This window comes from Salvia splendens, chromosome 1 (assembly GCF_004379255.2).
Source record: "Salvia splendens isolate huo1 chromosome 1, SspV2, whole genome shotgun sequence".
Lineage (NCBI taxonomy): Eukaryota > Viridiplantae > Streptophyta > Magnoliopsida > Lamiales > Lamiaceae > Salvia > Salvia splendens.
In genome coordinates this window covers 42,693,322-42,715,736 of record NC_056032.1, presented here as the reverse complement: position 1 = coordinate 42,715,736, position 22,415 = coordinate 42,693,322, and the positions used below count along the sequence as shown (strand labels likewise).

At 38.6% G+C, this 22,415-nt stretch overlaps 5 protein-coding genes across 8 annotated transcripts; 2 read left to right on the top strand and 3 right to left on the bottom strand.

The window, feature by feature from the left end:
- Positions 1-1,163: 1,163 nt before the first annotated feature.
- Positions 1,164-4,783, top strand: LOC121753286 (putative late blight resistance protein homolog R1B-16). Of its 2 annotated transcripts, none has more exons than XR_006040378.1 (2): positions 1,164-4,231; positions 4,355-4,783. XR_006040378.1 is itself a non-coding variant. In XM_042148537.1 (2 exons), the coding sequence occupies exon 1, from the start codon at positions 1,301-1,303 to the stop codon at positions 4,148-4,150; it is 2,850 nt and encodes a 949-aa protein (XP_042004471.1). In that variant the 5' UTR covers positions 1,175-1,300; the 3' UTR covers positions 4,151-4,185; positions 4,355-4,783. The 2 variants fall into 2 exon arrangements, 1 of the variants encoding a protein (XP_042004471.1); XM_042148537.1 differs by having other exon boundaries at positions 1,175-4,185.
- Positions 4,784-8,772: 3,989 nt separating this feature from the next.
- Positions 8,773-10,436, bottom strand: LOC121804893. Its single transcript, XM_042204598.1, has 3 exons — positions 10,043-10,436; positions 9,563-9,901; positions 8,773-9,398 (listed from the first exon to the last, which is right to left on the bottom strand). Exons 1-3 carry the CDS (start codon positions 10,352-10,354, stop codon positions 8,856-8,858), a joined length of 1,194 nt encoding a protein of 397 aa, XP_042060532.1. The 5' UTR covers positions 10,355-10,436; the 3' UTR covers positions 8,773-8,855.
- A 439-nt stretch (positions 10,437-10,875) lies between these two features.
- Positions 10,876-11,271, bottom strand: LOC121792176. The gene has a single exon (XM_042190023.1). It carries the CDS (start codon positions 11,269-11,271, stop codon positions 10,876-10,878), a length of 396 nt encoding a protein of 131 aa, XP_042045957.1.
- Positions 11,272-14,202: 2,931 nt separating this feature from the next.
- On the top strand, positions 14,203-14,862 carry LOC121792170 (transcription repressor OFP8-like). The gene has a single exon (XM_042190010.1). It carries the CDS (start codon positions 14,203-14,205, stop codon positions 14,860-14,862), a length of 660 nt encoding a protein of 219 aa, XP_042045944.1.
- Positions 14,863-15,626: 764 nt separating this feature from the next.
- LOC121800925 lies at positions 15,627-20,605 on the bottom strand. 3 transcript variants are annotated; one of them, XM_042200421.1, is made up of 7 exons: positions 20,467-20,605; positions 20,262-20,388; positions 18,223-19,716; positions 18,058-18,142; positions 17,004-17,416; positions 16,292-16,390; positions 15,627-16,166 (listed from the first exon to the last, which is right to left on the bottom strand). In XM_042200421.1, the coding sequence occupies exons 3-7, from the start codon at positions 19,681-19,683 to the stop codon at positions 16,011-16,013; spliced, it is 2,214 nt and encodes a 737-aa protein (XP_042056355.1). In that variant the 5' UTR covers positions 19,684-19,716; positions 20,262-20,388; positions 20,467-20,605; the 3' UTR covers positions 15,627-16,010. The 3 variants fall into 3 exon arrangements, with proteins under 3 accessions (XP_042056355.1, XP_042056349.1, XP_042056360.1); XM_042200415.1 differs by lacking the exon at positions 20,262-20,388 and having other exon boundaries at positions 18,223-19,746; XM_042200426.1 differs by lacking the exon at positions 20,262-20,388.
- Between the last annotated feature and the right edge of the window lie 1,810 nt (positions 20,606-22,415).

Below are 22,415 nucleotides of genomic sequence, written 5' to 3'. Positions count from 1 at the left end.
TCCTGTACAAATAAGCAAAAAATATGACATCTTCTCACACTCAATATACAAACATAACACACCCTTAGTCGCCACTCTCCACATCTTCCATCTTCGGTGGCTCGAAGGTGAATGATCGTTCGTCCCACTGCCACGAGACCCGACTCTCTCAGCTCCCATACAACGCAGCCGTCCACGACTGCCTACACCAGCATCTCCTAGAGCTGAAATTCTCGTCCCTCACACAACTTAGCCACCACCACAACGGCCCAAACCTCCTTGTTCCATAATCTATTCACCATTTCCTTGTCATAGATGCTGATGAATGGTGGTATGTTGCTGTCTAGCCATTGCTGTGCATCAACATCACTCATTCTGCTGATCCCAAGCTTCCCCAAACAATACACATCGTAGGCACATGTACTAGAGCATGGTCCTGCTCCTGCCAATTTTTTCAATCAATAATTCCTCAAATACGTCGCATTACTCTCTAGTTCAAGAGAACTGTTACACTATTCATACAAAATGTTTCACGTTGTTTCATGTTGGTACAAAAAGTTTGAAGTTCACATAAATGATACAATTAGTTTCACTATAATACGTTCGGTTGTGAGACCCTACAAATCCAGGAGTCTCGACCCTGTAGGAGTCCATGTTGAAGAACGTATCGAACTCAGCGTCCAAATCAAATGTGGACCCTACAGATCCAGGAGTCTCGACCCTATAGTCTTCGTGGCCGGGCCAAAGGGCGCCGCTTCCGCCGAACATTGGCATACCGTCGTTGGCACTGTTCGAGTTTGGAAAATTGTCGGGATTCATATTTGATAGAAGAGATTAGAGGAGAGAATGGTGTGATAAAAAAGTGAAAATGAGGGAGTATATAGAGTGTTTGAACAAATTAAAAAAAATGCAAAAACGGGTCAATCGTCCGGACGAAAATCGATCCATTGTGGATGCTCTTAGAGTTGCACCACGGCAGCCGATTGTTATCGCCACTCTTGTGAAACCCGGTGGGTTTGTAACGGGTCGCACGATTGGTTTTTAAGGCTACCAAACAAGAAATGCAGTAACCCAACACAGTATTTTTCCCTCCTTTTCATGGGCTGGCATACCTACCATTCAGGCCCTAAGTAAATAGTACTAACAATGATCCAAATTATTCTTTGTAAAAGGATAAACGCCCATTTAGATATTAGTATTAGCTACTTCTTCAACTCACAGCTCTGACTTTTAAATCTTGGCGTGTTTGCATCAAATTCCAAATTAGGGGAAGAATTGGTGATTCCAATCTCCACCCTGAACCCTCAATCATACATCTGACATGGCTCATGAAGCTGTGGAATCCCTGCAACAAACCTTACTCCAATTCCTTCTACGTGACGATGATCGCATCACTCCTCCTGTTAAACACCTAATTATATCCATCCACGACAAAGCTGTTGTGTTGCAGTTTAATCTCAAACATTTTCCAGATAAAGAAACAATAAGGGAGGTAGCAAATACAGCTGAAAAGATTATTCAATATCTTTCCTCCTCAGAATATCTATCAAATCCAAGTGTCAGGCTTTCAGATCAGTTGGGGGAATTGGCTGAGGAGCTCGACTTAATTGTTGGAGATGTGATCAACAACGTGAGTCATTCTCCTGGTGTTAGTTCATCATCAGGATCTGCACTCAAGAGTCAAGTTGAACATCTGAGGATTGCAACGGAGCTGATTGTTAGAAATTCAAATTGGTTGAGAAAAAAGTCAGCTCCGAGTGATTCACCATCAATACCTCCATCGAGCAAATATGATGTGGTTGAAGATCTCCCGGTTGAGCTTAGTGCAATAAATACAAACAGGATTAGGAGATTAGCGACAAAAATGAAATCAACTGGCAGAGCAGTAGCAGATGAAGAGGATAACAGTGATTCCACATCAATCTCGACCAAAGATGTTGCAGTTGGTTTTGATGACGATCTACGTGATTCTACTACTGCTGCATCATCATCAAGACCTGCATCCACAACCAAATATTTTGTGGCTGACGATCCGAGCAGAGATGATGTGTTTGGTTTTGATGAAGATATACTGCGGATGATGCACCGAATAACTGGTTCATCATCCTATGACAACCTACAAATCCTCCCTATTGTTGGAATGGGAGGCATTGGTAAGTCCACACTTGCTAGACTTATTTATAATGATCCAGTGATCATAAAGCATTTTCATATTCGAGCTTGGGTCACAGTATCACAAGATTATTGTATACCAAGTATTGTCTCACAATTACTAGCTTCGCTTAAAGGGAAAGTAGATCCAGTTGGAAAGGATTCATTGATAGTAATCGATGCAGAGAAGCTTCAAATTTACAAAATCTTATCGGGGAGGAGGTATCTCATTGTAATAGACGACATTTGGAGTGTGGAAGCTTGGAATCGCATACGGTGGCTATTTCCAAACAAAAATAATGAAAGCCGGATCATATTAACCACAAGGCTAATGGATGTGGCTACTTATGCTGCCGATTCGTGGTTCATTCATATGATGAGTTTCTTGGATGACAAACAAAGATGGAGATTGTTCCAGAACAAGGTTTTCGGAGATCAAGATTGTCCTGATGAGCTACGTAGTGTTGGGGAAAAAATAGTAAAAGGATGTGGAGGACTGCCCCTCTCCATTGTTACTGTGGCTGGACTTTTATCCAGGATTCCTAGAACTCCAAAGTTGTGGCACCAAATTGATGTAAATGATGGGCAGTTGGGATCAATATTATCTTTGAGCTACAACAACTTGACTCGACAGTTGAGGAAGTGTTTCTTGTATATTGCAGGCTTCCCTCAAGATTATGACATCAACGCCTCTGACCTCATCAAACTTTGGGTAGCTGAGGGGTTTTTGGAATGTCGAAATGAATCTAAAAGTGTAGAAGTGGTGGCAGAGAGGTGCTTGGAGGATCTGATCAAGCAAAGTCTAGTTTTGGTCACTAGCCTGAAAAGTGATGGCAAAATCAAAAGTTGCAGGCTGCATAGCATGGTACGGGATTTTTGTGTGAGACAGGCCGGGCAAGAGAAGGTCCTTCTTTCTGCTATGGACTTCTTCCCTAATCTTATCTTGAGAAGGCATTTTCTTCCACAAGTCCTCCAAAATCATCACCGTGTAAGTGTTAGTTGGCATGATCTACATCTTAAAGACTCTACGCATAGCTCATGCACCAGTTCTATTATATGCATCCCGCAGAGAGGGTATACGCCCAAAGGATCTGTAGAGAACTTTACCTCACTGAGGGTTCTTCACGTTTTACGTAGAAAAAACTATCATTCATATTGGGAGCTTGGTCAAGTGTTTGAATTGATTAATCTCACTCACCTTTCTTCCAACATTCCCGATGGTATTGTCCCTCCAGCTATAGCAAAGCTTCAAAATCTGCAGACTTTAATTATTTATAGATCTGATGTTCGTTTGCCTGTGGAGATTTGGAGTTTGAGGAAGTTGAGGCATCTTATGGCCTTCTCATTTCATCCTTTACCCCTTCCTGAGGGTGCAACTCTTTCTCTACAATACTTACAAACGCTTTCTTTGGCGACAAACTTTGTATGTTGTGGAAGGATGGTGAGAATGATCAGAAACATAAAAAAGTTGGGAATACGCTACTCTGAAGAGAAGTTTGGTGTATATTACCATCTTGACAATCTTATACATTTGCTTCAACTTGAGAAGCTGAAAATGGAGATGCATAGCTCATCCGTTCCACGTCTGAATCCTATTTTTCCTCTGTCACTGAAGAAGTTGGAAGTGAGTGGCGGGTGGATTTCATGGAGAGATATGACAATTGTTGGTTTGTTGCCTAATCTTCAAGTGTTGAAACTAAAGAACTATGCTTGCTATGGAGAAAAATGGGAAACCACCGAGGGGGGATTTCGTATGTTGATACATCTGCTTATTGATGAATCAAATCTCAAGTTCTGGAGAACTAAATGGACTCACTTACCAAGGCTTCAGTGCCTAATGATTCATCGTTGTCCATACTTGGATGAGATTCCAAATGATATTGCAGATATTCTAACACTTAAACAGATTGAGATAGATGATCATAACCAATCTCTTTTGTACTCGGCCAAAAATATACAAAAGGAACGTCAGGAAAATTGGAGGAATGAAGTCCTCAAAGTTGTTGTGAAGCGTACTTGATTCTGTTTCAAGCTTGACAATGTGTCTCATATCAGGTAAAGAATTCATAAAAAGTTGCAAGGTTTAACATCATTCAAAAAAGTAAGTTCAGTAAGCTAATTAAGGTTATGAAAAGGCCACCTACCCTTTGTTATCAATATTTCTCAGATTGTAGAATGCCTGTTGATTCCTATCCGTTTTCCTTTTTGTTTTGTTTTTTTCCAGACGCAGAGCTTTGCGAATGTGAGATACTCTACCGACGAAAGAGGTAGAGAACTAAAGATGCAATGGTTGGTGGTGTTTGTTTTTGTGTGTGGATTTCTCCCCCTTCACTAAGAAAATACCGTAGCTCGCAAACAAGTATGAATTGAGGGGAACTTTGAAATGTTCAGTTTTGATCCATACAGAGATCAATAGTATGCCACCCTAAAGTAAGTTGTGTCTGTTCTATTAATTGAAATCAAAAGTTGCAGGCTGCATTGCATAGTATTATCCGGGGTGTGACTTTTTTACCAAGATTTGTTTTATTTTGCTTATTTTTCACTCATAGTATAAAAAGACATGTTAGGGTGTTTCCATAGTAGCTTTGAATGATATTGTAAGAACAAAGACTCAAATTTGAGCAACTCTTCATCTTTGAAGTTTTTTCTAAAATCCCTTGTGGTTGCATTTTAATTTATTGTCGGACTTACATTAAATGTTAAGGTATGCAATTCTAATTCTTGTGTTGCTAGTTTTGTAGAGCCATTATATTTTTGTTTTGGTATCTTGTGTTGTATTCATTGTTTTGTGGGTTGCCTTGATGGGGATTTTGTGCTACTGTGCATGGTTGATAAACTTGTTTGCAAGGTAGTGTCAATGATTGTTTGGATTAACATGCTTGGTAGTAAGATGTTTGGATTAACATGCTTGGTAGTAAGATTTACCATTGTTTAAGTCCACAGTTCCTAATATTGTTTATGAATTAAGCAACATTTTAATATCTTTGCTTGGGTCACCAAGTCAATTTTTTGTCTTCTTTTCAGTTTCAAGCTTAACACAACATTAATTTGATTTGGAATCCAAGAAAGTATAATGGCCCAAAGTTTTCTTTCTAAACAAAATAAACACTCATAATTACCAGAGTCTTTCTAAACTTTGGATCAATTATCAATATTTTCAAAACTACAAACATTCTCAAGTTTACATTCCAATATTCTCATACTCATATTTGAAATCCATGTAATCTTTAATTTTATATTGATCACAAGAGCATCCTCATCGATGCTTTCTCTGAAGGACAGCATCCGTGCCGTTGGCGCGGCATTGTGTTGTTCGTCGTTGTGCTCTTGCCGACGGCACGACGCTGCTCAATGCATCGAGCACGTCCGTGCCGCTGAGCAGGCCGACGTGGCACTACGGGATTGGCCAACGGCATAGCTGTTGGCATTTTAATTTATTTTTTTAAATCGAATTTAATTAAAAATTATTTTTAAATTAAAAAAATATTTTCCAACTTCCCAATAAATTATATCCGTTTTCTCACCACTTTTAATTTATTTTTAATTTTTCCCTCCCAAAATTCACATTTTCATCTATAAATACCCTCATTTCATACAAAAAAAATTCTTACCACACTACACAATTTTCACCCTCATTTCCATACAAAAAAATTTCACCACACTACACAATTCTCATTTAACTCCTCCGACTCCTGCGATTGGAACCACGAATGGTTCGGCCCAACATCATTCCCTAGTTCGAATACAAAATTATGTAATTTTTAATTGGTAGGATTTTAATTATGTAATTTTTATTTTTCCAGGTTTTAAATATGTAATTTTTATTTTTTAGGATTTAATTATGTAATTTTTATATTTTTTAATTTGTAATAGTAGTTCAAATATTTTTAATGTATTTTTATATTATAGAAATATTTTTAATAATTAAAATATTTAAATTAAATAATGAAATGGTGGGACCCTTGAGTAGGCTCTTGCGAAAAAATATGAATATGAGTGTTGTGCTCTTAACGAAGAAGAGAGTAAAAAATTAATGAATGTGGCAGACGTCCATGCCTTGCCAAAGGCATGGAATGGATGGGATGCTCTAAAGCATCAAAATTGAAATGAAATTAGACCAAAATAGAGCTCTCCCTCAGACATATAATTGTCAACAATAGAATTTCAGACAAGGCTGAAACATTATTATTATTATCTTGACATCATCGAGAGCTCTATTGACAATAGAGAAAATAAATAATAAAAGCAAAATTTTAAAATTAAAGATCCATCGATCAGATAATTGTAGTCTGGCATTTTTAGATCGTCATTCAAAAGTCCGATCGGCATTCCTCACCTCGATGGTTTCCCAAACAAATTAAATCACAAAAAAAACACTAAAATTAAGAAAATGGAGAGTGGGGAAAGGTTTCTGCTCAGAACTCGGATAAACAATCACAAACAATTGTTTCAATTGTCCAGACATAAATTGGTTTGTTCATCACAGCAGCAACCATTAGACTCTACAAGACAACGAATTACTAAAACATAAAATCATGTTTTCGATTAAAAAATGCAAAGAATTTAAAATCAAAATGTAATAAACAAAATTATATTACTAGGATTTATGAATTCGTTCTCAGAGGCATTTCCAGAAAGAGGAATTATGAGGACATTCAACACGGCATCAGGTTCTGTCCGCCCGTCCGCTTTCTCTCATCACCGAACAATGTTGATTTTTGACACAAAAAAACCATCAAAATTTCGCTCAACGAATAGAATCAACGAGATCTAAACAATGATTCAACCACAATCAAAACAAAAAATATTTTGAAAAATAATCAGGGATAAAACAATTAGGGCTCAGAAAGAGGAATGGCGTCAGATAATAAGCGGAGTAAGTAATCAACACAAAATTGAATTCTGATTGAAAAATCAATCAGAATAAAAAAACAAAAGAAAAACTTAAGGATAATGAAGTAATTGGATCTCAAACGAGATGGAGAAAAAGAGGAAGGATTGATTGACGAATGAGAGGAATTTTTCATTCATTAAATAGAGAGAACGGAGCTGTTGCGTTTGTTTATGATGACGGCGGGTCGCTCACATAAAACTAAATTTTCTGGAGCTAGGGTTTATGATTAAATTAATATTATAATGATTGTTAATTGACTAGCACCGTTTAGGGCATTAGCAATGGGGCGCCCTAAGGCGCGCCACGTCAGCAGTTTTATCCTCCTACCTCCCCACCTGCAGTGGGGCGCCCTAAGGCGCGCCCTAAGGCGCGCCACATCATCATTTTATTTATTTGTTTAATTGATTTAAATGTTTTCAACTAACAATTAATAACGAGTAAATAAAAAGGTCGAAATAACAAACGGGGACACATTAATAAAAAAAGAAGTTACACCGTTCAACTTACAAAAAAAAAAACTAAGTCGGTGCAATTCCCAACTTCCGACGCAGTTCATCTATCAATGCCCGGAGGTATTCGGCTTCGTCGGGGTCGGTACACTTCTTGAGGGCCTTGTGCGTCTCCAACAACGTCCTCGCCATCGACGCTGTCGCCAACGACGAATACACTTCGGCTGCCTGGGGCGGGAGCATTTCCGGGAGCGGAGGTGGGGTTGCAGCGGTCGAGGATGAGGTCGCGGCCGCCTTCCCTTTGGCCTTCGCAGCCTTGACGCCGGGAGGACGTCGGGAGGACATCGGTGTGCCGGAACCGCTGTCGTCCACGTACTGAAATCGGGATCGTATTGGGCGTTGGTGTCGAACGAACGATATTGGCCGGGTTCTGTACCCGGCCAACGCGCATCTCCACTAAACATAGGACTATTTGGACTTGAAGCCATTTCGTAGTAATTATGTAAATGTAAGTTTCGAAAGTGAAATTGTGAAATGAAATGTAAAACGAATGAACTCTATTTATAAAACAACCAAACCGCGTGCCATCGTCCGCGACCTATCGTCCGTGTACGCCACAATGGGGAGGACGATGGCGCGCCCGATGCCTATCGTCCGCAGCCATCGTCCGTGTACGCCACAATGGGGCGGACGATGGCGCGGACGATAGGCATCGGGCGCGCCATCCTCCGCGCCCTTAGTATCGGCCGCGACGATCGTCCGCGACCTATCGTCCGTATCCGCAATGGGCGCGGACGATCGATGGCGCGGACGATGCGCGCCATCGGGCGTGCCATCGTCCGCCCATTGCGGATGGCCTTAAGATACATATAAAAAAATTATATTAACGAAAGTATTTAGCTCTTTTTAATCAAAATACCATTAAAATGGCATTCAATAATAGGTGGTGAAACTAATTGGAAAATTGTTTGTGTGATATAAACATTGCCAAGTATTTTCTCTTTATTGAAAATATTTGAGTCCAATTAATTCTCTCTCATTTTTCTTATAGCTATACTTTGATAAATCTTGTTCACACAAAACTCAGTATTACAAGATTTAGAGTCAAATCAATGAAATGATGTATGGAGAAGGTACAAGCAATCTACAAGTTGACAAATGAATAAAATTCAATTAAAAACTATTTAATTTACAAGCCAAATCTAGCAATTTGTGAAAGTGGATTTTAATTCTTATCTTACAAAATTGGGAATTTTTACATGTCCCCACTATATAAAATCACCATATGACACATAAATATTTGATACTCACCAAAACCTTTAACTTCTCACAAATTAAACAAACATCCATCAAAAAAAACAAAATTAAAAAAAAAATCCATCCTAGCATGATATGCCATTGTCACAATTATGCTCGTCACTGTCCTTGTGATGATGATGATCATCCGCTGGTGGCAAGAAATAATCAACAGACAAACCAGAGATGTTGAAATCAATCTCTTCAATACTCCAAGTCTCCTCCAACTTCCACCTCTTCTTGTGAGTCTTCCCATATCTGTAAATGGAGGCGGTGGTCTTCCCGGAGTGGGCGATGTTGATGCCGTCGACGTGGCGGTAGTCTTCGAGGAAGGACTGGAGGCTGGTCTCGTAGAAGACGCAGTCGTCGCCCGCGGCAGAGGCTGAGGGCGCGGCGGGCTTCATCCGGATGAGCTTCGTGTCCTCGAACTGGATGAGGAGGCCGGATCTCTGGCTGAAGTAGCCCCATATGGTGTGGTGGACGAGCTCCGTGTGCGGGGTGCTTTGCGCCTTGAGCACGTCGGAGCTCGTCTCGAGTTTGAGGATGAAGCAGTCCTCGTCGTTGATGATCTTCTCCCCGATGCACACCGTGTTTGAGAAGAGGTTCGCAGTCGATCTCGGGTCTATACCCTTTGTGCATGTATCAAGAAACCAACGACGATGTTAGTTTTATTCATTGAAGCGTATCTGATACGCAAAGATATGACCAATTGAATTCTATTATGTTTTCATTCTAAAATCAATTGGTGATAGAAATAGCGGTTAATTGGATATTTAGTACTAGTTTAGTTCACCTGGAAAAATCTTCGGAGGGGTCGAGGAGGGCTTCGGCAGATGTTGGAATTGGGGGCATTAGAGTGATTCCAGTTAATTTTGCCATCGCTGCCGGCACTGATCTTGTGGCGGGCAACGACAAGCTCGAGGTACCATAACTCCGGATTCATCTGCCATATCACGAACCCACCCGCCTCACTATTCAATCTAGCATTCTCCATAGCCTTGGCGCTGTCCGACGCCGCTACCACCATCTTCACCTGCCCCACCGCGTACATGCTGCTCACGCCGTTGAGCGCCGTCACCCCTCCCGCCGCCGCTAGATATTGCTGCACTATGTACTTCGCACTGCAAGATTCCTGTCCACATCCAAAACATGTACACAATTATTCATTATTAAAATATACATTCACCAATCATCAACTTTGATCATATTTCATCATTAATTTCACATGTAAATTCTCATACAGATACGAAGAGATTATAATGAGATTGAATACAATGGAGCCATCTTTGATGGGGGTGGTGAGAGCATGATCGAGCTGGACGCGGAAGGGGATGAAGGCGGACGAGACGATCTTGAGGAGGAGCATGAAGTGGTCGGTGTCGGAGAGAAGAGGGTTGGCGATGACGGCCCACTTATCGGCCGCGGACTGGTAGTTGGCCCGCATGAAATCACGCATGTTCTGCCACCGGACGTCGGCCGTGCTCCCGCCCATCTTCTCGAACATCTCCTCAGGGATCGGGACCTCCAGCACCGTGTCGAGGCCCCCTTCCTTGTCCGAATTTGGACACAGATTCCTCATCATCATTAATCATGCACATACAATTAGGGAAGAGGATGATCAATGATGATGATCATTTTTTTTAATCTCCCTTCCCTTTCTTCTTCAATTGTTTCTTTTTTCCACCCCTTTTTGATGGATATGTTTGCCAAAGGTGTTCCTTGTATGTAGGGTGTTGTAAGCCACTATTTAAGCGAAGCTCTATGCTTGCTTCTTTACTTTGTTTAACTCTTGTATGTTTATGGGGTACGAACTATATATTTTCAAGACTAAAGTCCCAAAATGGTCCTTAACATATTGTGTTTTTTTTATTTTGGTCCAAAACATTATCTTTTGAATTATTTGGTCCATCACATTTGAAATCGGATCACATTTGGTCAATTTTGGACGGTTCCGTCAAATTTTTGAAGGTTTTAATTACCAGGTCACTAATCCGTCACTAACTCGGAAAAACTAATCTGTCACTAATCTGTCATTGATCCGTCACGAATCCATATGATTTTTATTACCACACCATAACTAACTTTCTAATAATAGAAATGTAGTAATCAAATAAATCTAAACCAAGAAGAGTGAAACGAGGACAAGTAATGAACCAGCACAAAAAGCAGGAGCAGCACCAGCACCAGCCCGGACGCCGACCCCGCGTCGTCGTCGGTAGCCGCGTGGTGATAGTGGTGTGCTCCGAAGTTGTAGCTCAGGAGGCGGTGGCGGAGCATGACGAGGTTGAGGACGACGATGAGGAGCAGAGGCAGCAGGAGGAGGCTGAAGCGGAACCCTGTCTTCCGCTTCTCCATCCTCTCCTTGTAGTCCGAGTGCGTCGCCAAGTAAACCAGCATCAGCAGCACGGCCGTGAACGCCATCAGCGGCGGCGGCGCCCCGAAGGAGGCTATGGCTTGCTCTTTCCAGCTCATCCCCTTTTTCACTTGTAGAAACCAACCCATCTCTATCTTCTAAATTGTTACAGGAATTGATGGATTTGAGAAGAGAGGATGGCTGATTTTATTTTTATCACCGACTTTGGCCTTTTCGCTATATATAAAGTTTGATGCCCAATTTGAGTTACTTTTTTCGTTGCTAAATTTCAAAAAATTCGTTAACTAAAGACTGTATTGACGGATTAGTGACGGATTTGTGACCCGGTAATTAAAACCGTCAAAAATTTGACGCAACCGTCCAAAATGGACCAAATGTGATCCGATTTCAAATGTGAGGGACCGAATAATTCAAAAGATAATGTTTTGGACCAAAATAAAAAAAAACGCAATATGTTAAGGATCATTTTGAGACTTTAGTCTATTTTAAATTAGGAATTAAAAATTTTGAGACATAATTTTCAGTTTTTTTTGGACTTTTGTACAACAATTTACACAAAATACTCAAAATTTACAATCCGATATAAATTATTAAAAAAAAGAATATTTTGCTTAGTAAGGACTTAAGCAAAAAGATTGATTCTGCCAGTGATCACAAGAGATTGATTCTTTATGTTCCAGAATTTTATGTATCCCATAATATCTTATTAAAAATTCCACAATTTTAATAGGTAACATTTATTATAACATAAAATAATTCATTAATAAAAATAGAAATTTTTTGCTTAATAGAGACTTAAGCTTCACAACGTTACACTAGTATATAAATGAAATTAGAAATTCGTTTGGGCTTTGGTTTATGAGATTCTTATCACACTTTGCAATATCTTTGGTCCATTTGAAACTTTCCATTGAAAAATTATTTACAAGGGTTATAAATATTGTCTAACGCTTTTATGGATGATATATGGTCCTATATTAATTAATGAAAAATATGTGAATTTGAGGTCATTTTATTCACAGTTAATTAAATATTTATGAATGTACTAATTAACTACTGAATTTAATTTTACTAAGGTTCTGTCCTTGAAGCATCATTTTTGCAATCGTCTAAGGGCCTTTTATTTTTTAATTTTCTTTTTTCGGGTTATAGAGAGAGGAGAGACGAACTCTAACTATAATTTTTCTCTCTTTAATAAATTGCTCCATTTCATTATTATACTTTGACCTGTCAATACTATACAAGTATACATGCTCCTAAACTTTTGACAAATTATGATTTTGCATATAACTTTAAAGTTTATGTGTTAATTACTGAACTTTTGATTTAATTTGATTTCCAACCGACACACATTTTGCCAAACATGTAGATTTAATTTTTCAAAAACATATAATAAATAAATTACGATAAATTGTATTTTCAAGAATCATATTTCCTAACCAACATTACTTTCCTATCAAACAATTGTATTCTAAGTGATATGATGTTTATGATAAGATTGTTGTACATAAATGAAGTACTTGTGCTAATTAATTCATTTATGTTAGTAAAACAAGAATTGCCATTTTCGTTCCTACCACATAAGATAACTGCAAACAATGGGACAAAATCTCATCATCCATTTCAGACTATTTTCGTTGGTGTTTGTGTTTGGAATTGAGCAAATTTGACTCCAACAAAAATAGATTAACATGACTTTCAAGAAATATATGAATTGTATATAGTTTAAGAAGAATCCTGGAACCTTGGGTTGCATTGTTTATCTATATCGAATGACTATTTTTTGCCGTGTATAATATAATTAAGTTTGTTTATTAGAATTAAATTATGATAACCATGTGAGAAGGAAATTGTATATTGAGCAAATGTACTCGACTAAAAAGACGTTAGGTAAAATTCCAAATATTGGAAGAAAATTAATTGTACGCAGGCAGAAATGTTATTTTGAAGAGTTTTACAAAAGTTTTTATTCTTCTTCTCTTTGTCGATTTCAGTTGAGACCCTTTTCAGTGATAACGACAAATTCTAACATTTCGCGGCTCTTAATATGGACCAATGCACACACACAAGAATCATGATAGCAATTTAGGACAAGTAGAAAAAAGTGCTATTTTTCCCAATTGATAAGAACTATTTATAGTCAATGGCGGATCCAGCTTAGGTTAGAGGGTCGATCAATCCACCACTTGCCCATGTCCGGAAAACTCCATTAAATTCGGCTTTTGAGCTACTGTCGACCCAACGGTGCAATAGCTCTGTCTCAACCCCAAAGGGTTGTGGTTAACTTTATTTCTTCGTGTGTCTTTCATTGCTAACGGCCGCTGACATACCAACTCTAGCTTTTGATGTCAACGTCGACTTCATTGTGTCTAGACCCACGAGTTCCACTACTTGGATGCGCCAATTAAGCTATTGTGAGAATTTCCAATATGTTTACTATTAAAAAAAGGAAATTGAGAGATGCATCGAACGAGTTATTAATACATACTCATGAGATCAGACATAGTGAAAAAGGTCGTTATCGGTGACCGTTATTGGCAATAAATGACAGAAGTGAACCTTGACCAGAAGGAAGTGGGAATGACTTGCTTCACCATGAGATCAACAACAACTCTAAGTGTTGAATTTAAATGGAGTTTTTCGACTCTCATGGGCCAGTCTTAATCTCGAAGATATGCCACACAAAGAGAGGAAACATCTTCCATGATTAATTATATACAACCAAGATTCATAAGTTGACACTTTCAAAGGGCACACCTGTACGCGGCTCGTGAAGAATTAAAACTAAAAAACCGTGAAAATCTTACAAAATCACCACTCAAATTCCAAGGTTGCTTTCAGGTAATAAACCTGATTGCATCACTAAGATTTGGTCATCACATTTAACTATCCAAATTACCGAAAATACCCCTCACCACACCACCAGCCGGCCTCTCCTCTCATAGTATCTACTATAAACAACAATAAACATCCAATTTAAACATCATCACAACACATATAAATACACATATATCTTGCTTAAACACTCAATCTTGACTACTACTCTCGACCAAGTTCAAATGGCCAAATCCAAAACTCTTAAACTCCACTTCTCTCTCCTCACCTCCTCTCTCCAACTCTGTCGCCCCAAAAACCCTTTATCAATGATCAAAGTCCCCAATCCCCCTCATACACCTCCATACATCCTCTCCCCTCTCAACTCCAAAACATTCGACATCTCCTTCCCTGCCACTCCCATCCCTCCACCATCCAGCTCCGATGATGACGAGCTGGACTGGTGGGTCCCATCTTCAAGAAACGACAAGACGAAGAAACACAAAAACACAAAGCAACACGAGCCAAAATCTTTCTCTTCTCAGAGTGGCCACGAGGAGGAGCGGGGGAAGCTGCATAAGCCACCAAGAAGAAGATTCAAGCGTTACGGGTCGAAAGAGTGGAAGGAGGGAGAGGAGTGTAGTGAGAGGAAGCCGATGTTGGGGAGGCCCGCGGAGCAATGCATGGTGTCGGATCATGGGCGGAGCTTCACGGTGGTGGTGAAGAAGTCGGTGGATCCGTACGAGGATTTCAAGAAATCAATGTCGGAGATGATGGTGGCGGAGAAGATCCTTGAGCCAAGAGAGATGGAGCAGCTGTTGATGAGCTTCCTCTCACTCAACTCAAGAATACATCACAAAGTTATCATACAGGCTTTCACACAGATTTTCAAGGAAATGCTCTAACTTAATGTTGTAGTATTGTTATTTCATTTATTTGTGATCAGAATTATTGTTTGATTCACTTGTTTATGTATAAATTTTTTTTTCATTCAAGTTATAACATACTCCCCTAGTCCTACTTAAAGTGACTTGTTTTTTTTTTGAATTATCTCACTTAAAGTGACATTTTTCTTAAAACTGAAATATAGTCATCTATACTTTATTCTCTCCACACAACTCATAAAACATCAGTACATGACGAAAAGAAACCTTACACTTTAAGCAGGACAGGGAGAGTATATGTTCTAGTGCTAAATGCAAGTGCAACTCAAACTAGTGAATTTAATTAGTATGATGTTCTAAGGAATCATATTCTCTCATCTTTTTAGCATTCGATTATTTGATATTTGTGCTTGTTAATTGTAATAGATGTTATGGCACTTGAATTTTTATAGGTAATGGTAAGATTGATTGATATATATTTTTATTTAAGATGAAATAAAAATGAGTCTTAGATTTTTGGATTTTTCATTTTTTTTATATTTTATGCAATCAATTTTGGATTCTTTGTTCAATCAGAATTTTGTAGTACAAATTTCAGATTTTCAGATAATTCGATTCAGAGTACAAAAATCCAAATTGAAATCTGAGTATTCAACCCCTAATATCCACCTTAATTGATCAAATCATTTTTGTTAATAACTCAAACTTAAAATTGAAATCCCAACCAGTCCCAGAGTCCCTAATTAAGCCGTGAAGAAAATTAACAATTCATTTGACTAACAAATAATATTCTCAGATGGAGACTCGCAGCTACAACAAAAAGCTGCTGAAATCGTCTATCTAAAGAGATTTAGTATATCTTCTATATCAACTATTGGCCGATTGTACAATACAATAAAAAATCCTAAGGCTATAATTAGGGGTGTCAATTGGGCCAACCTGTTCGAATTCATGACCATTTCTCCCATATTTACCATGGTAAGAATGTATTTCAGCTACAACAGAATTTGAATAAGAAAAATGGGTGTCATGAATATGACTGACCTTCAGTATGATTAGCAGCCATACTCAGGAATACACGAGCAGCAAAGCTCTTTCTGTCTCTAACCGAGAATGGATGAACTCGTTCTCAACATGTGAAACAGCATACCGAAATGCATAAGATGTCCTTACTGTTCCACAGCATTAGAAGATGGAGAGGCAGGGCTGTCATCAAAAAATTTGACATGACATAGCTTCCCACCAGCTTCATCAGCAAACATGATCTTCCTCTCCCCCTTCGGAGAACTATCTTTTGAAGAAGGTGTGCTGTCCGGCATCATTTTCTAACAATAGCGACAGTGAGTTTGAATCAGGAGATTTCCTAAGTTGACGTTGTTTCTAGTTTGTAACCTACTGAAAAATCATGACTTTCAGAAAATATGATGGAAGTTGTAAATATAGGACTGACCATTATTTTAGAGAACCGGTTGCAGTCTCTGGTCATCATAGACATCCACTTTTTAGCCGTTTCTTCAGCTTTAATAGCATTTTTTATGGCTAATTTTATCTGTCGAGAAGAAAGAATCATATCTAAGCTACTTGGCGTTCTGCATTGATTGGTATGCTAATGTATACAGTGTATTTTCAGAAATTCAAAGCATGAATGCCAAACAGAATATCAATAAGCTATCCACAAACTGGTTAAACTATCTCAGTATTGGCCTGTGCACATTTATATACTGGCATATCCAGCTGGTCAACTGCATTTAAGTGAACACTACATCTCTAATTCTCAGATCAAGACAAGAAAAACAGACACCCTTTCTAGATGGGTGCAGCATTTTCTGCATTGAGCAGATACGAGGCCAGCTTAACATAGAAGTTTATTTTAACTCGATCACAAGACACAGCCTAAGAATTATAATCAGACAATTGGCAGTACTTTTGTAAAGGCAACACAAGGTGGCCAGGCTTCTTAAGTCAGGATCATATGTGAACTTAAGAGTAATATGAAGCTAGGAGGCAAAATCAAATACTAGAAGACTGTACGTTTATGGTCGTTACAGAAGATCATCAAAGACACTAAAGAGTTAAACAGTAGTTGAGTGTGCAAATTTTTTTGATAGAAATTTAAGCAGATAAAATATACTAATATATTTTTAAAAATGCATATTACATACCTCATCTGCATCATTCTTTAAGGAAGCATTGCGGTATGCTTCAAAAAGCAATTTTTGTTCCACGATGTCCTTCATGGACTTCAACTCATTCATCAGTTTTAGTGCAACAGACTCCATATCTTGCATCTGTCGCTGTGAGAATGCAACAGCACTTTCAGAGCATCCTTGAACAGAGGTACACCCAGTACTGAGATTAGGTAAAGCGCGTGAGAAACGAGGGCCTTCAAGGTTGCCTTTGGCTATCTGTGATCTCTTGCTGATGCGTCTGGGAGATATGACGAGTTTCTGCTGGCTAACCTGTCCAGGAAATCTGTGATTCACAGTTTTTTCGTCATCCTGAACCTCTGATCTTAGAGATGAAGACTTCTTTCCAGTCTCGTTTTCAAAGAGCTTCTCCTCACATTTATAATCAACTGCAAACATTGAAGGGGATGGTCAGGGAATATATGGAAAATAAATAAATTACAAGACAACATAGCTGCATGGGTGAGCAGTGGAAACATAGGATTAAATATTATACACAAGCTTCTAGAGGTTATCAAATTATAATTTCAACAAAAAACACAACAGCAAGTCAGATTTTCTACTCTATGACAAGAAAGGCACTTGTGAAATTTCACACTCAGGAATCTGTATTCTCAATGTTCTCATAGAATCAATGGAGAAGTGTAACATGAAAAGGATAGGGTTCTTCATGCATACAGTGAAGGGGATGGTCAGGGAATATATGGAAAATAAATAAATTACAAGACAACATAGCTGCATGGGTGAGCAGTGGAAACATAGGATTAAGTATTATACACAAGCTTCTAGAGGTTATCAAATTATAATTTCAACAAAAAACACAACAGCAAGTCAGATTTTCTACTCTATGACAAGAAAGGCACTTGTGAAATTTCACGCTCAGGAATCTGTTTTCTCAATGTTCTCATAGAATCAATGGAGAAGTGTAACATGAAAAGGATAGGGTTCTTCATGCATACAGTGATGGGAGAAGGGGAAGTGGGAAAATCCTTAATGACATGGTTAGAGAACCTCGAACTACTTTACTTACTACTTTGATCTGCTTCATTAGCGATTCCAACAGAATTTGGATTCATCGCCAAACACAATCGCTCTTGAGAAGACGGAGACAAATCCTGTTGATGAAGACCAATTAATTTCATACGGTTGGAACAAACATATATAAATAAACTATCAAGCACAAAACCATAGTTACCTTGCGGGAGGAAAAGAGTCTTTGAGGAAGTTGGTGTTGCTCTGGTTTTAAAATGGTTTCAGCATCATCACAAGTTCTATAATCTAAAGAACTCTCATTTTCGGTACAAGTCAATGGAAATTCTGATTTCTGCTTGTCCAGAGGATTCAATAACTCATCTTCAGATTGACCTTCAGAATTGAAGTCATCCCTCATCGTGGTATCAGAGGCAGATGTTGAAAGTTTTTCCACATCAGCAATAGTATCTTTCATGGAAATGGGATTATGCCTAGTACTTGAGGTGGTAATGGAACCTGGGTTGGAGCCAAAGTTCTTGCCAGGGCTACTTTGAGAGTTTCTTAGCTCAAAGAGAATATGTGCCTCAGCTTTACTGTCAAATAAGACCGTATTAGATCCCCAAGGAGGTGTGCTGCAACCATCAATTGCCATATCAAGAACCCTGCAGCTAGAACCACATTCATTGGGCATATCTTCAACAATCAAAGAACTACTAGAATGACAAGATACATTGGCATCTGTATCAGCAGAAAACAAAGTTACTGTTATACATGAATCTGGATTCTCTTTTGGCTTCGTAATTTCTTCTAGTGCAGAACCCAGTGGCTCCTTACATTCAAATTCCTTAGTTTCCAATCTGATGTTACCTTCATCCTGAGGAATAAGAATGGAAATAGGTTCAACATCCTCCAAATGATCATAGCACATCTCATTAGTAAGACACTCTTCATATCTGTTGACATAAGATAGTGGTTCTCTGTCATGTTCAGGTAGAACTGTCATCTGAGCAGGATTGACCACCTCATTATGGCCAGTAGATGGAGCCAAAGGCATTCCATTGTGGCTTCCTATTTGCTCAGCATCTTGAACCCCAACCTCGACATTAATAAGTGGAGCTAATTCACCGCCAGCTTGCTCTGAAGCTTCAGAAACCAAATTCTCTTCAGATCTCATAGCTACTTTAATGGTTGCAGAAGAAATAGCACTTGGATTCAGGCGTCTTCTTTTAGCTCGTGAGGCCTTTGAATGCTTTGATTTCAAATTGATAAGCGGCTCATTAAGATCAGATTCATCTTCCATGGCTTTCTCTTCAGTGGAAACAAACTTCTTTCTCTTTGTCAATAACCGGTTCTTGAGCTGTGATAATGTCATAGCGTCGCTCACATCACAGTCTGAATCCCCATCAGCACTGGGATCACTATCACTAGGTTCAGATTTTATTTTACGTATTGTCCTAGCAGCCACTGTAAAACAAGAACTTCTGTGTATCACTTGTTTCTTACCAAACAGAAAACCTGAAGGAGGCTTCTGCAGTCTTTTAGCATCTTCAATGTCATATACATCCTTTAAAGTCTTGGTTCGAGTCACAGGCCTTCCATTGGTATTGGTATTGCAAAATTTTATCACCAACCCTCCCCTAATAGTTTGGATAAAATGCTTAACATTGCAACTACTCAGCTCCATTATTGCAGGAAAAATCAATAAATGTTCCGTCTTCTATCTTGCATATAAATGTGAGAACCAGACCTAGTTAGACGACAAACAAATGAAGCCAACTCTCAATAATAATAAGAAAAACAAATCAGGTATAGAATATGACAGTAGAGCAAGATGGGTTGTTCTAAAGGAGAACAGAAATCTTTAGCAAACTTTCAAATCAAGCAGATTATTTTATAGTATTTGAGAATGGCTTGACATCTAAATCCAACAAAGAATGTAATAGCGGAAATACTTATGCTGGCCTTCACTGTGACATTGACTATACTTATATTCAATCAATCTGCCGAAGAATCACAAAAACCTGGTTCAGGCAATCCAATTGGGTAAAAGTCGTACACCTAATTGAAATCTCGTAACACGCCCCATTTGGAAGAAAAAAACAATCGAAAAATCAACATAGCTAGCACAAAAAAAGGCAAAAGCTCGTTAAAACGTAATTGGCTGAATAAAAAATTTAATAAACCGTAGTCAACAAATCAATTACAAGCAACAGCAGTGCATATATCAGCCAAAGTGATATTGCTAAAACATAGTAGTAGTACGTTTGACCGCGTAGCATGTCAGATCTGGTGCAAAACAGCTCATACTCATTTCAATTCAGATTCATATCGTCCAAATATGAGATGAAACGCAAACAGCCGTCGGAAACCCTAAAATTTCCGATGAAACCTAACGGAATGGGAATAACTTTAAAATAACAGACATACACGAAAGAATGATAAGCAGATCTCGTCCAAAAGAGTGTACCTGAGGTGGCCGACTTCTGAAGCTGCAGCAGTCGCAGAGAGAGAGAGGGGGGGAAGAGAGAGGCTTCGGAAAATGAATTCGGCGGAGAAGTATTTGACTATTTGTAAGGTAAGGATACAGAGCAATTTCGCGGTAAAGGGTTGGCGGGAAGATATTAGAGATTCTCTTTTTTAGAAATTGGCCCTTTGACTTTCCTCAGATACAATTTTCAATCAAAATGTATTTATTTTCTTTTCTTTTATCATTGTATTGGTTAATATAATTTATGTGTAATTTAAAATCTTAAGAAAATAGAGAAAGTATAGACCATTTTTTAAATATTATATTTAAGATAAAATTACTTACCATACTTTTAGGAACTCGTAAATTACTTGGTCATAGAATGGAAATTAAAAAGAATTGCCATAAAATCACATATGCATAAAATTAAATTACAAATACATAAATCAAGTTACAATTAGATATAGAAAATCATAGAAAAATAAAGATTTCTATGGATTGAAAAAATTAAGAAATTAAATATTAATATCAGCCATCAAGGCTAGACGGTAATAAATTGACATGTGTGTCACGATGCGTACATTGATCATTGACATAATAATCATTTATATGTTTTAACTAAGGTTGAATCGCAAAAATCCTGGTTGATGGATTCACCCATGGTATGCTTATAACGAGGTTGCATTTTCACATTAAATTTTGGTAAATTAATATATTTGTCTCTACATAGTGGTAGTCTGTTAGATATTTGAACTAACGTGGTTTTAATGCGGTAGAAGTTGTTACTCGTGCATGCCACTTGATGAGGACTCTTGGTCTCGCATCCTAATCGGACTTGCCTATGGAGTTCTCAACATATTCGAGGTCTTGTGGATGAACTACATGAAATATAAGCCATCAATAGGCGATATTGTTTCCATCATCACCAACATCATCCATATCCACTTTATTAGTGTTGTCGGCCAAATTCATAACTCCATCTACTTGTGAACTCCGATGTTGCTTTATCACAAACGTTTCAACATCATAAGTAACAGTTGGTGGAGGCTTTTGTGCGTAATAAAAAAATTTTGAACATATAATTTAATTAATCGAGAGGTTACCAGCCTCGTCAATCATTATCAAGTTGTTGTACCGCTATATAGTTATATCTATATCTAAAATTTACACTAGGTCTCCACATTTTTTATATTTTCGACATTATGCTCATCCATGCTTATTACAATCCTTCCACGAACCAAATCGATAAATTCATCATAAGAGCATCTCCAGTGGGCGGACATCCCACTCGGACATCCACTAGGACATCCCAAAAACACCTCCTGCCACGTCACTAGGACATCCCACCCCACTGCCACATCACTAGGACATCCCATGCATATCCGCCCTTCCCATCGCCCTTCCCACTAGGACATCCCGCAATAAAAAAAATCATAAATTCACAAATAAAACAATTTACGTTTACGGAAATAAAATTTGACCGAGAATACGAACGGGAAAAATTAACAACTTTATCGGAAAAAACATACATGATTCGAAAAAAAAAATTACACACTAATAAAAAAAAATTCATACATTATCACGTCAACCCCTCCGAGTCCAAACCTCTTCGATAATATCCTGCTGAAGTCGAATATGGGCATCTGTTTGCCGCATGTCGGCAAATGCACGCAGCCGCTCGACCTCTCCATGAGGTACCCCCATATTCACATTCGCGGTGGCCACGCCGTGACTTGGACCTGCACCCGTATCATCTTCATTGGTCCACTGAGTCAGTTCCGCAGCTTCATTTTCGACAATCATGTTGTGCATTATGATACATGCGTACATGACATCGCCGATGTTGGGAATATACCACTGCCGTGCAGGACCCTTCACTACCGCCCACCGACTCTGGAGCACACCAAATGCCCGCTCCACATCCTTGCGCGCTGCTTCCTGACGGCTCG